The sequence below is a fragment of the Chelonia mydas genome, chromosome 1, assembly GCF_015237465.2.
Source record: "Chelonia mydas isolate rCheMyd1 chromosome 1, rCheMyd1.pri.v2, whole genome shotgun sequence".
Lineage (NCBI taxonomy): Eukaryota > Metazoa > Chordata > Testudines > Cheloniidae > Chelonia > Chelonia mydas.
In genome coordinates, this window is record NC_057849.1 from 305417588 (window position 1) to 305431697 (window position 14110).

At 39.7% G+C, this 14110-nt stretch overlaps 1 protein-coding gene across 26 annotated transcripts in view; it reads right to left on the minus strand.

Annotated features, from left to right (window-relative positions):
* CADPS2 (calcium dependent secretion activator 2) overlaps window positions 1-14110 on the minus strand; it is a 556952-nt gene that overhangs the window by 10664 nt on the left and 532178 nt on the right. For 8 of the 26 annotated variants that reach the window (XM_043550230.1, XM_043550245.1, XM_043550243.1 and 5 more), the window contains one exon: window positions 11511-11558. The exons of 17 other annotated variants lie outside the window; for them this stretch is intronic. In XM_043550230.1, coding sequence (XP_043406165.1) covers window positions 11511-11558 — 48 coding nt within the window. Of the gene's footprint in view, window positions 1-11510; window positions 11562-14110 lie in introns of all 26 variants that reach the window. One more of the 26 variants, XM_043550321.1, reaches the window with a different exon arrangement.

Sequence of the window (14110 nt, forward strand, 5' to 3'; positions counted from 1 at the left end):
AAGGCTAGGGTTGACTTTGTGAGACCCCTGTATTTATTCACACTTATTGTGCATGACTGTAGGCTGGTAAATCATATTAGCAGCCTGTCTCCCCATCAAGCTGCTACTTGCTTTCCAGCCCTGGGAAGGTTCAACAAATCAACAGGAGCACGGAAAACAGAACATCAGTCTAATCTAGTGTTTAAGGTGAAGTTTTCAAACCCAATCTAAGAAGATCTTTAGAGCAAGCAACAAGCTGAAGGGCTCAGAAGGTGGTACTGACAATGAAAGAGTGCTGAAATATTGAGAAGCGCAGTACTTGTGCATTTTTAATAACAAGAGGGTCAACAAGGACACAACTCCCTCAGTGCCAATAGATGCCACTGACTATGGAAATTGCCACACCAGGGCTATAAACGCTCTCAGTTCATCAGCTTTCTTAAACAGTTCATCAGCTTTCTTAAACACCCTAAACCCCCTCAGTGGACCTTTAGTCTTGAATTAACAAACCAAAGCAATGAAAGAGGGTGCAGCTTGAATGGCTGGCATTGATCCCCAACTGTGTTCAGCACTGCTACAGGCACTGAAAAACTCTCTCCATTGTCAATAGAAATTGACAAACCTCCTCTCCTAAATAGTACAGCTGAGCCAGGCTGGATCCATGCAGCTGTAAAGGGCTCCACTCTCAGGGCCCAGGAGCACTCACAATAGAACAATCATGAGCTCTTTGTCAGCCCCAGACTCTGCAATTTTCTAACAAGGATTAAAGTTGTTTCTCGGCAGTGCTGGTGAAAAGAGATTTAGCAACATACCGTGCTTTCTTCATGCAAGTTAAAGAGAAGTAGTTAAGGAATTTCATTATTCTGTTGACTATTGGAAATACAAAACAAATATATGAAATATTCACAATCCTTTTTCTTGCCTAATCTATAATGTTTTGAGAATTATTCAATTAAATTTAACACTTATCTTCTGAAAGCAAGCACTTCAGATATATTTTTGAAGTTTTATAAAAAGGTGCAGCTGTTTGCCACCTGGAATGAGGACTCAATACATACTAATACACAATGCCTTAGACCTTCTAGGTCTGATATTCCTAAATCTGAATCACAAGGCCCCATAGGGTTTCTATATCTTGGCTATTCCTGGCAAACGGGCACTGTCAAGAATGCTGCTTTTGATGAAGATGAGAGAAAAAAATTGTAACATTTCGTGGAAACAAAGCTGTAATATTTTTTCTACTGATGTGTTTAGCTTCTTATTGATTAGGAATTGGTGCTGTACAAACAATGATAGGTTTTTACCTCCTCCAGCTACACTTGTCTCAATAGGAACAATAGCAGAGATTATACTTTCCACTGGAAAGACTGTATGTCAAGACAGTGAAAGCTAAACTGCCAGTGTAAAATAAATATTAGTGTGTTTAGAATACTATAGCACCTGTGTCAAAATGTATTATTATTTAGATGCATAGCACTAATGGTATGCTAAGTGCTTTAACACTTCAGAAAAAAAGTTAGATCATCAAAAGAATAATGGAGTTAGGTTTAAAAAATGCAAATTATAAAAAAATAAATAGGGACATTAAATAATATGGACATTTTCAATAGACAGAAAGATCTGTTTAGTTACCTAATGTTTCAATCATTCTATATTTCCCCAGCTATAAAATAGGGATAATGATATTGACTTACTTTGTAGAGGTCTTTGAGATCTACTGATGAAACTGCTATACAAGACCTAAGTATTAATTATTATTATTATTGTATCTTTAAGGACACTTTTTGGGCTTAGGAATTATGGCAAATGTTTTCTTATTTGGGTAGTGAAGTTAGACACTTAACTCCGTATGCATACATCTAGATAACTGGCTGGATTTCCAGAGTTATTGAACACTCAACTCCCATTGTTTTCAATGAATGTTGTAGATGCTCGGCACCTCTGAAAAATCAGGCCAATTATCTTGGTGACTACAAACAGATTGGGATGCCTACTTTTATGTATCTTGGTCTGTTAATTTTTTCAAAATCTGACGTCACAAGCTCTGTTTGCCAAAAGCTGGGAATGGGTGACGAGGAACAGAACCCTTAAACAGTGAAGTGGCCTGTTAACTGGTAACAGTCTGCTATTGTTTATGTTGCATTTTGAGTGTCAATAGCTTTCCTTAACTTGTAAAGCTACATTATATCTACAGATAATTTAATTTATATTTCTAAGGTCTTCAGTCAGGGTGCCACAAAATCATTTAACTAAAACATATTTTCTCTAATGCCAAAGCACATCTATATGATACTCAGCTCTCCACTTCATTGCACAAATATTGAAGCAGGATAAATATGAAGTTATCCAAGTCTGGGCTTGATCCCACAGCCCTTCCTCAGACAAAACTATTGGCTTCAGTGAGAGTAATTCCTAAAGGAGGATTGCAGGTTTGTGTTTCACGGACCAAGCCATGTCCCAACTTTATGTTGCAGCTGTGTTGGATTATGAAGTTAAGCACTGGAACAGGTTACCTCTGGAGGCTGTGGAATCCTCACCACTGGAGGTTTCTAAGAACAGGTTAGACAAATACCTATCAGGGATGATCTAGGAATTCTTCGTCCTGCCTCAGACCAAGGGGATGGACTGGACAACCTCTTGAGATCCCTTCCAGCCCTATATTTCTATTTCTATTTCAATGTATGGTCTCTCCTCAGCAGCCCAACTTATCTTGGAAACAGGTGGTCCTGGTGAAGAAGGAAGGTTAATGGTCTCCAGGAGACCTTGGAACAGACTGCGGGAACTGGACCGTTCACACACATAAGCTTCATCTTCTCTAAGCGGCTTCTGCAGATCCTGCCCCTCTCACCTTCCTGATTACTGCAACAGTAACCCAATGGAACTGCCCTGGGGAAGAGGGACTAGGCCCAGATCTCCAACTTGCTGGCCCAAGGGAGAGAGGAGCTGATGGGGAGGGAATAAGAACATAAGAACAGCCACACTGGATCAGACCAAAGTCCATCTAGCCCCGTATCCTGTCTTTCAACAGTGGCCAATGCCAGGTGCTTCAGAGGGAATGAACAGAACAGATAATCATCAAGTGATCCATCCCGTTGCCTGTTCCCAGTTTCTGGCAAACACAAGCTAGCGACACCATCCCTGCCCATCCTGGCTAATAGCCATTGATGGACCTATCCTCCATGAATTTATCTATCTCTCTTTTGAACCCTGTTAGAGTCTTGGCCTTCACAACATCCTCTGGCAAAGAGTTCCACAGGTTGACTGTGCATTGTGTGAAGAATCTGTTCCCTCCAAAAGTAATTGGTGTGTGTGGCTGAGGGAGCTTTGTCCACTTTCATTCTAGGGGGACAGCTCTTTTTCAGAGATATCCGCCTGAAGATTCCCATCTTGGACTACAAGACCCATTCACTCTTCTTGGTTACTACCTGACAGCTAGGAGGGGTGGGGAATTCCACTAGCTAACTCTTAGGAAATTAGGGAGATACTACATATGCAGAGTACCTCCCTGAGGTGATCCCTTAGCCTCTAGGTGTGGTAGAGACTCTGCTCCTCAGCAGAGAGCCTGGGGGACAGGCAACAACAGATCCCTCTGTAGAACTGTTCTTGAGGTGAGAGTGTGTGTGTGGGTATGTGAGGGTAGGGGTAGTCAGCATGTGATTATTATTTGTTCTGCAGCTGTGTAGGCAGCTGTGGAACAAAGCCAAGCCCTGAAGTTCTGGTGGACTCCATGCTGTGGATGCAGGTGGGATCAGCATTTGGTTCTAATGGCCCAATCTGGTAAACCCTTTCTACTAGACATAGGGCTTAGTAACATGAGTTGCGACTCCTCATCGTATTAAGCAACTGCAGGAACAGTCTTTAAATATGCGACTTTTAATTTTATTTTACTCTAAAAAACCTGTCTGTTCTTTATTAGAGGAGTAACTAGAATATTTTTATTGCTGCTCCTGGAACTTTATTTTTATCTTGGTAAACCAATAATTACTCTATACAGAATTCTTTAAAAAATAATTGCTTCAGGTAAACAGTGTATGGAGCCTCACCTTTTAGTTTGAAACATTTTTAGAATCCAGTGGCATTTTTATGCTGCACTCATTTTATAGAACACTGAGTGTACAGAGAAGTGATATTTGCAAATATGAATTTGCAGACAGTACTGGAATTAAGTTGCCAGAATTGAGTGGCCTCCATATTTATGATCACTGCTCAGTAGAACATATAGCAAGCATCTGTAGTACAGTAGCTTCTTGGCCTAGGTGTGCACTTCATATATATTTGCTAAGCCTGACTACATTATTTTATTATGATACACACACCCACACAAAAGTGTTACATTTGAAGGTGCATTTCAATTGATTCTTTTAAAAAAATCAATATGTTAAAAAACCAAATATTATTAACTGTATGGAAATGATCAGTTAAGGAATAGCCAATAACCATCTGCCATACAATCCTTCGTCACTCACTATCACCCTCCCTCTTTTACACACCCAATCTTAGTATGGCCAACTCGTTTTGTTGTGTAATGGAAATATGCTGCTGGATGCGTTGATTTTGTATGTTATTTTCATTGTGTACTAAAGATTCAAAAAATAATATAGTTCAAAAGGTTTATTAAGATATGTCATCAGATATTTCATAGTGTGATATGATGAAGGGGTAAAATAATATTTTAATGAATGACTGGTGTAATTTGGTAATATAATGTCCATTGATTGTATGGTGTTTTAGGTTTATGCGACTGTAGGAAGGCCTGATAAGTTGTATTTTATAACTACATTAACTATATTGTGTATCCGATAACGAGAAGTTTTTCTGTAGTGAGTAATGTTGTAGTAATATGTTGGAAATGGGTCCCTTCAATAAATAAAATAATCAAGATTTACTGATCTCCAGTCATTTGTTATTTTGACATTGGCATACATATCAGACGCTTTTGGGGAGGGCAAAATTAATGTCAGGCGGAGGTGTAAATCTGATGGAATGATAATGACGAAGGATTGTATGAGCATAAAGAAACTGGGTGAATCTTGTAATTGTTAATTTGTAGATGTGTGAGTTGGAGGTTCACAATTTTGTGACAAGATGTCTAATCTTGGTTTTGGGTGCCAACTAGACTCCATTGAAACACACTTTCAACTGTAAAACCTTCTTGTAATGAATTTTTTTTGGGGGTGGGGGAATTTCCTCAATTTGTTTTTTATAAATTTTATAAATCATAAATTTAAATCTGGGAAATAAGGTCCACAGAAGGGGATCCTTACTGTAACATTTTATGAGGCCCAGTGCATGTGGAGTTGTGTGTGTCTGGAGTTGTATCTGTGTGGATCATGGGGTTAGAGGACAGTGGAAGGGAATGGAGCTTTTTATCTACACTGTAAACTAAGTGCTTAAAGTTTTCTATCTAGAAAATTTTAAATATTTAAAATTTATTATGGATAAACTCTCCATTTCCCCATCCCAATTCCTATACCCCATTCTAGCCAATTCCTGTACACCTTCCTACTCAAGTATCCTGCATCCATTTTCTATGCCTCCCCCAGTCCCCTGCACCCTTTTCTATACTCCTGGCTCCCTGCACTTCCCCTTCTTTCCCCACTGCATGCTCCGCCAGTCTCCTGTCCTCTCATATTCTTCTTCCTCCCACAGACACCCCACTCCAACAAATAGTAGCACAGTTCTAGGTCACCCAGTCTATTCCCCTTGAAACTCACGTCCCCACTTCTACAGGCCTCCTCCTGGACTCCTGCTCATCCACATATCCTCCACTTCAAATCTCCCCCTCTAATATTTGGAAAAAATTTAGAGCATTGCAGAGTGTGTGTATGTAAATAATTGCTCTGTACAGCCTAAACTGTATCCACAGGTAACAGGAAGGGAGGAGTGAGGAAGAACAATACTGCAGCCGGCCACTTTAAGGCACTGATAACTGTGCAGATCTATTCTCTGCCCAAACCCATTGAAAAGGGAATCAGGATGGGACTTTTTTCAGCCTGGTAAAGTGACAAACAGACCTTTATTGCTTCACAAAGTCTATTCTTTCCTTACAGCAAGGTGATCAGCTTTCCTCTTGTATTTTGGCCTGTACTTAGAAGGAAGAACACTTCCTTTTCCCCTCAGGGCCCCTCCTCTTGCTTCCTATGCCTTTATTTATACCCCTACTTGAATGATCCCCTAATTAGTCTCTTCCCTGCCTACTTTAGTGAGGGGTTCATATTATCCACTTTTGTAATCGAGCCACCAACACCTCCCTTGCAAAAAACAAACCCAACAAAACTACTCACCCAAACCACAGAATCCACATGGCCAACATTACCAAACAAATTTGGAGTTTGTTGGCTGAGCCGTTTTGGGGATAGGAAGAGCCAAAAACTGTTAGGATCATTTTAAAAAATATGTCACTGAGGGGGAAACTTTTAAATCCCACAGCTTTAAAATTCTTTTTCTGATTTTTTCCAAACATCCTAGAAAAACTCTGTCATAGAACGAGATATGGCATGTTCCATTTCATGGGGATTGTTTTTCTGAAGAAAAGTCAAGTTTTTTTATTTTAAACTGAGCTCAGGATTGGAGGCTACATAACTGTGGAAGTACTGTCATCCATAACAAATGTAAATGTTCAATACATGATATACAGTAGCCATCCCTCCACATACTGTATACGACATTGCTATCTCAGAGACAGATATAAAATTCCAAAATAATTTGTTTGCAACATTTTGGTAATGTTGTAATTGCAACTTTTTATCATCTGCATCTCCCTCCGGCCTTCCTCACATACGATAGATGCAGACTGAAGTGGGGTTTTGCAAAATTATCTGTACACAAAGCTGCCATCCAGACCTGGACATCTGTTATGTTATCTTTATTTTAAATATTGTGTGCTAATGTAGGGCTTATTAAAGTGAGAGAGTAATGGCATTGGAACATATAGCTTCTCCCCCACCCCCCACCTCTGACCATGCCCTTCATTCTTAAACTGCACTGCTCTATGCTATCACAGTACTAGGGCTTCCTTGAGCACCTACTACCAGTCATGCCATATTTGTGTGCTCTGCTGTACGTTGTGGTTCTATGATATAGACCAATGTTCACCAAAGAATGAGACCAGTCAGTTAATGTTTCTTGAGCTTAAGCCAACGCAAATCACCAAAATAAATAAATAAAAGGTGAAAGGCCACTGTTTAAAATTACTTCATGCTATCCCCATCACTAATGTCCTAGTCCTACAAACACTTATGCACCAGCTTAACATTACCATTGTGAGTCATCCATCAAAGCCAATGGAACTGCTAATGTGTAAAGTTAAGGACATAAATAAGTAATGCTCAGATCCTAAAATGGCTTATTTTCAGGCCTGGTGGCATTGCCCCTTATAAAGGAAGCTCTCAATTTACATCTGAAGTTAGTCAACTATGTTTAGATTAGAGCATTTTAAAAATGCTTGTCTCTTTAATCTGGATGTTGTTTCTATGACATAACTCCTGGTTTAGTTCTTTTCAACTCTGATGCGCACATCTTTTCCATTTCACACACCTGCATTCTTTTCAACCCACCTTGAACTTCTCCATGAACTTCTCTTCTGTGTTTTTACAATTTGGTTTGCATATTTTTACACATGTGCGGTAGTGTGCACAGTGAAAAGTGAAGGACGGGTGTTAAGCCTGAGTCCTATGAAAAGATACATAGATATATGAGGGAACACTAAAAACGAGGCCCTTCTCTTGGTTGAAAGAAATCCTGAATTCATACATGTGACCCCTATGCTCATGGAAATCAGTGGCAAAGCTCTCACTGAATTCAGCACTGTAGGATCAGACAAGCAGCACTTACTACTGATGTTTACTAACTTCACAAATTGTTTCACATAGCTTGCAGCTTCTTCTCATTAGACTATTCTGATTTACAAAGGAACACCCTATTTCTGCTGCTGTATACCAATTCTCATAAAACTAGAGCACTCTCACTGGGTGCCCCTCATTCTTGGCAGCTTCTTTACATGGTGAATAATACAGTTATGTTTCTGTTTGTGAATATTTACACATAGGGTTGTTGTTGTTGTTTTGTAGTGAGCATGACCCAGATGAGACACAAGTAAAAAACACCAAACCTGCATGGTATGGTTCCAGAAGCTACGAGTTTCACCTGCTGACTCTGTGTGTGTGGATTATACTACATCAAGAAATCAACATGCTCTAGGTGGTGCTTGTGCCTGGCACTTCATGGTGAACAAATATTAGATAAGACAATACAAATGGTACAATCCCTATTGATTTTCCTTGACTGCACAGAATGTGACAGCTGTAGGCACAGTTAACACTTACCAACAGCCTCATCTAACGTTTCAGTGCTGGTTTATATGTGTAAACTTGTAAGTGTCCCATAAATTTCATTAAGGTACCAGACACTTTTCAAGCCATCTAGATAAAAGATAAAATACGTGTAACAAGCTGCTTATTTGCACATAGTCCTAGTGGGACAAAAGGGTTAAGGGATTTAATCTTGACTAGGTGTTGGGAGGAGTTCACTGTTTGCTCAGATTGGTTATTTTTCTTGATGCACAGGCGTGGATGGATAGGTGCATTTAAAAGAAGTCTAAATAAACAGTGGGCACCATAAATATTTCTAGTAGAAGACCGTATTGCCAACCGCAGGCATTTACAAATCATGAGTCAGACCCCCAAAAATCATGAGGTTGTCTTAAAAATGAGATTTACAAAATAATCCGGGTTAGGATTTTTTAAAATTTGACTTCTGTTTTTTGAATCTTTAGGATTCACATTTTCAAGACTTTCTCCGCTACCATAAGGCTTAGAAATGTACTTCTTCTTTTTTTAAGTGAAAGCCGAGATTCGCAAGTAATCAGTTGAAACCAGGAGCTGGAGAAACTCTAAATAATATGAAACTCATGATAAAAGCAGAAGAGTTGGCACTGTTGAGAAAATGACTTGATTTTCCTGTTTCTTGTTTATTCAGCTATTGTACAGATCTCAATTCTTTCCTAGCATCTAGCTCAGAGACTCTTGCTCCCCAAACTGCGGCAGTTTAGAGGAGTCATGCAAATGACACAGTTAAGCTTGTGAGGAATAAGCGGCATGCATCAACTCCATGGCTGTATCTACACTACAAGCAAGGGGTGTGATTCCCAGCTTGTCTAGACATAGTCGTGCTAGCTCGTTGAGAGCTAGTGTGAGTATAAATAGCAGTGTAGCTGCAGTTACTCGGGCAGTGGCAGCAGCAGCATGGTTCAGCCATGCCGAGAACATACCCAGAGGGTTCAGGCGGGTTTGTGATTGGCATGGCTAACCTGTGCTGATGCTGTCCATGCTACTTCAACTACACTGCTATTTATACTTGCTCCCACTGAGCGTACATGGCCTGGGAAGCACACCGCTAGTTTGTAGTGTAGACCTGGCCCATGAGCGCAACACACTGACTGAATTATGGCACATACAACCCCTGAGGCGAAATCATTCCCGTGTCTTCTCATGCTGGTAAAGGAGGGTGACAATAATAAGATCCAAGATGGAGGCATCAAGGACTTAAGGAAAAGCATCATCAAAATGAAGAGGTGGGGAAAATTTATGACCACTCTGGACCACCCACCATGCTAAGGCCCAGGTCATAATAGTCAGAAAGAGCCAAAGGAATTACTTGCAAGAATTCTTCTATAGAAAAACAGTCCATTAAACTCTTAAAAATGCTCACAGTGGATTCCACCCGCAAGTTACTGTGCACACTGGTCCTGATCTTGCTAAGCACATGCTTAACTTTAAGCATGTGAGTAGTTCCATTGATTTCAATAGCAGTGAGCTTTGTTGGATCAGTGCTAGACTGAGCTCTCTGCTTCTCAATAAAATTTGGGGAAAAATGTTCCTCTATTCTTTATAAAATCATACTGGATTATCTTTACCAGATTTTAAATGGTCTATTTCTTTTCTATAGAGCTTCTCATCTAAAAAAAGAGTGGGGAAAATTATTTAGAAAAAATAACTACACTGCAGTGGACTTTAAATAACATATTTGCAAGATACTGATAGCCTGTGTATGTACGCATGTGTGTGTGCACAAAACATCTTCATTCATATTCAATGTTTGGTAAAAGCGCCTGAAAAATAAAAATATTTGTTCTTTTTTCACTGGAAGGAAAAGTGATACTACAAACTGTTTTAAGGAGACAAACATTCTTCCAGTTCAAGAGAAAAACTGAGATCAATTCACATATGGAGGGCTTTTTTTTTTTTTTTTTTTAAAATATTAGGCACAATTAAAGTTGAGTTAAGGCTCTGGTGGAAATCTAAAGAGCATCGGCAAATCTGAGCACTGCTCAGCTTTTGAATTGCTTTTCTACTTCTCAGTTCTTTTAAATGGTTTTCTATGGCAGGAACATTTTTCTTAATTAGTCACAGCTAATTAGCGTTCTGGCATAGACAAGTAATCAGAAATGTCAGAGCTGCAAGGCTACATCTCCCTAATCCTTTGATAGTAATTCAGCCTCCTGGGAGGGCCTCAAGCTGCGGTAAGTAGTGGCTGACAATAAGGCAAAATTAGGTGGGCAGCAGACCATTAGGATAGAAAAATAAAAAGCACTACCAAATCCTGCTGAGCACCATCAGGCAACTAACTACACTGCCAGATGAGGTGCCTGTTTAAGCCTGTGTTGTTAATTAGCTGATTCTACCAGACCTGCCACATATGTCCAGGTGCATCATGCAAAGATGTGTAATTCTGGGTTTGTGCCAAATGACAATTGTGTTCTTCTGCGATCACATTTCAAGAATCTGAGCAAGAAGTCTACATATTTCTTGAAGATTATTCTGAATTATCAAAGAAATAAGAAGATCAACAAGCTACAATACATTTGCTTGTTGAGTTTCTTTTAGGTAATTAGGTACGCTCCTCTCAAGTTTCGCAGATTTTAATTCACATACAGCTTTAGAGTCAAGTCAAGGCCTTTAACCAGTCCACGCCTAGTTTCAACTTGTCAGAGTTATCTTGGCATATAACCTAGATCAAAAGTAAACCTTTTTATAAAATCTTACACTTGCAAATCATTACTTAACTTTGACAATGACGATTATTAACTAAAACTAACTTGACAGGTAGTAATTTGAGAATGTGCAATTTTTTCAAAATAAGACATTAAATTTTGCTAGAAAAACACTGCTAAATACTAAATACTACATTAAAGTTGCTTTCTGAGACAGACATGGACAACATCGAGAACAAACCAGTACAATAGAAAACTCAAAACTCACACCTAAAACACATTCTTACTCTAGCAAATGTCACCAGGAAAATAAATTATTTTTTATTTACTAAGGAGAAACACACGTTTTTAACTAGAGATCATTCTTTCAAATTATTATAAATGCTATATAAAAACATGCAGCTGAATTGGCCAATAAATTGTTTGCTTCTAGATACTAGCAGACATAACAAACACACATGAATTAAACAAGCACTTCATATCCACCCTTCAGCACATAATGACATACATGACATAACAATCTTTAGAAATAAACTATTACCTCAAACAGCCTCAAGTACATCAATGAACTTATATCATCCATCCCTTTCTACTAATGGAAAAGGAAAATAATGGTTATGACATGGAAACATGATTAGTATTCAGTTCAGCGTGTTGACATTATAACCAAAATAATGTGATCAATCAGTTTCTTTTGACAGAAAAAATTAAAAATAAATAGAATGACTGGTTATGACAGGTCAACAAAGTTAATGGCTTATATTTGAACATCTCAAATACAAAAGCACAACAGAATACAAATAATATAGGCTATGGAAAGCTGGGAAAAGCTGAAACATTGTATGTTATACGTAATAAATCCCAGTGTTTCTAAATTTCAAAGAATACTGTATGAGTGCTTTACCCTTCATTTCTATTCCTCTAATCATTGTAAGTGTTCATGCATACATATACAGTGACCAGCATAATAAGGCCACGATTTGCAAACACTTAGGAATGTGCTCACCTATAGACACGTGAGCAGTCCCACTGACTTCAGTTGGGCTGTAGGCCATATAAAGGCCTTACTTACAGGATGGGGGGACTCTATCCTGGGAAGCAGTGACTTTGAAAAACATTTGGGGATTGGATAATCAGCTGAACATGAGCTCCCAGTGTAACTCTGTGGCCAATGGCAAAAAGAGTTAATGCAATCAATCCTAGGATGCATAGACAGGGGAATCTTGAGAAGAAGTATAGAGATTATTTTACCTCTGTATTTGGCACTGGTGGAATACTGTGTCCAGTTCTGGTGTCCACAATTTAAGAAGGATATTGATAAATTGGACAGGGTTCAGAGAGGGGCCAGGAAAGCGAATAAAAAATTAGAAAGCATGCCTTACAGTGATAGACTCAAGGAGCTCAATCTATTCAGCTTAACAAAGAGAAGGTTAAGGGATGACTTCTTTATAGTCTATAAGTACCTACATAGGAAACAAATATTCGATAATGGACTCTTCAGTCCAACAGAGAAAGGTATGACACAATCCAGTGCCTGGAAGCTGAAGCTAGCAAAACTGAGACTGGAAATATGGCATCAATTTTTAACAGTGAGGGCAATTAACCATTGGAACAATTGCCAACGTCGTGGTGGATTCTCCATCACTGGCTATCTTAAAATCAATATTGGATAGCACTTTGGAGGACAGGCTTAGATTTCAAAATGATCTTGATAAATTGGAGAATTTGTCTAAAATCAGCAAGATGAAATTTAATAAAGAGAAGCACAAAGTACTACATTTAGGAAGGAAAAATCCAAAGCACAAATACCAAATGGGGAATAACTGGTTAGGCAGTAGTACTGCAGAAAAGGATCTGGGGTTTATAGTGGATCACAACTTGAATATGAGCCAACAATGTGATATAGTGGCAAAAAAGGCTAATATTATACTGAGGTGTATTAACAGGAGTGTCACATGTAACACACAGGATTCTACTCAGTATTGGGGAGGCCTCAACTGGAGTAGAGTGTCCAATTTTTGGCACCACCAGGGCCAGCCTTTGGGAAAATGGTATCCTGGGCAAACTTGTATTTTGGTGCCCCTGGACCCCGCTACCTCCATGGGCTCCTCACCCATCCCCCCTCACTCCTGCTGCCCCCCTTCCCCAGGCTCCCCACCCATCCCCCTTGGCCCCTGCTGCTTTCCTGGGCTCCCCCACCCTCTCTCATCACCCCTGGGCCCTGCTGCCTCTCCCCCACCCATTGCCCTGAGCTCCCTTCCACAGCCTTGCACCCTAGACCCACGCCATTCCTTGCCTCTTGATCACGGCAGCCCCTGACCATGGCGCTTTGTGCAGTCACCCGTGTCACCCATCTGTAAGGTTGGCCCTGGGCACCACACTTTAAGAAAGATGTGGACAAATTGGAGAGAGTCCAGAGGAGAGCAACAAAAATGATACAAAGTTTAGCAAACCTGACCTCTGAAGAAAGGTTAAAAAAAATTGGGCATGTTTAGTCTTAAGAAAAGAAGACTGAAGGCAGACCTGATAACACACTTCAAATATTCTAAGGGCTGTTACAAAGAGGGTGCTGATCAATTGTTCTCCATGTCCACTGAAGGTAGGGCAAGAAGTAATCAGCTTAATGTGCAGCGAGAGAGATTTAGATCAGATAATAGGAAAAACTTTTAAACTATATGAATAGGTAAACACTGGACTACACTTCCAAGGGAGGTTTTGGAATCCTCATCACTGGAGGACAGGTTAGACAAATACCTGTCTGGAACGGTCCGGATATACTTGGTCCTGCCTCAGTGCAGGGGGCTGGATTAGATGACCTCCAAATCTTCCAGCCCTAGATTTCTATGATTTATGCTTTAGGGACTATTTTGGGGAAGTTCTATGGCCTGTGTTAGACAGGTCAATCTAGATGATTTCAATGGTCTCTTGTGGCCTTGGAATCTACGAATCACGTGCCAAAAGTTAAGCAAGTAAGAAAGAGTTGGCAGGGTCAGGGCCAAAGTTCACATTTGCTAATAGTTACTACACTGTATCATCTAACTTATCACAGTGAGATTAACTGTTGGCAAATACTGACTTTTTAATAGTGTTCACTTTATGTACATGGTGGCAAAGAGTCCTGTGGCACCTTATAGACTAACA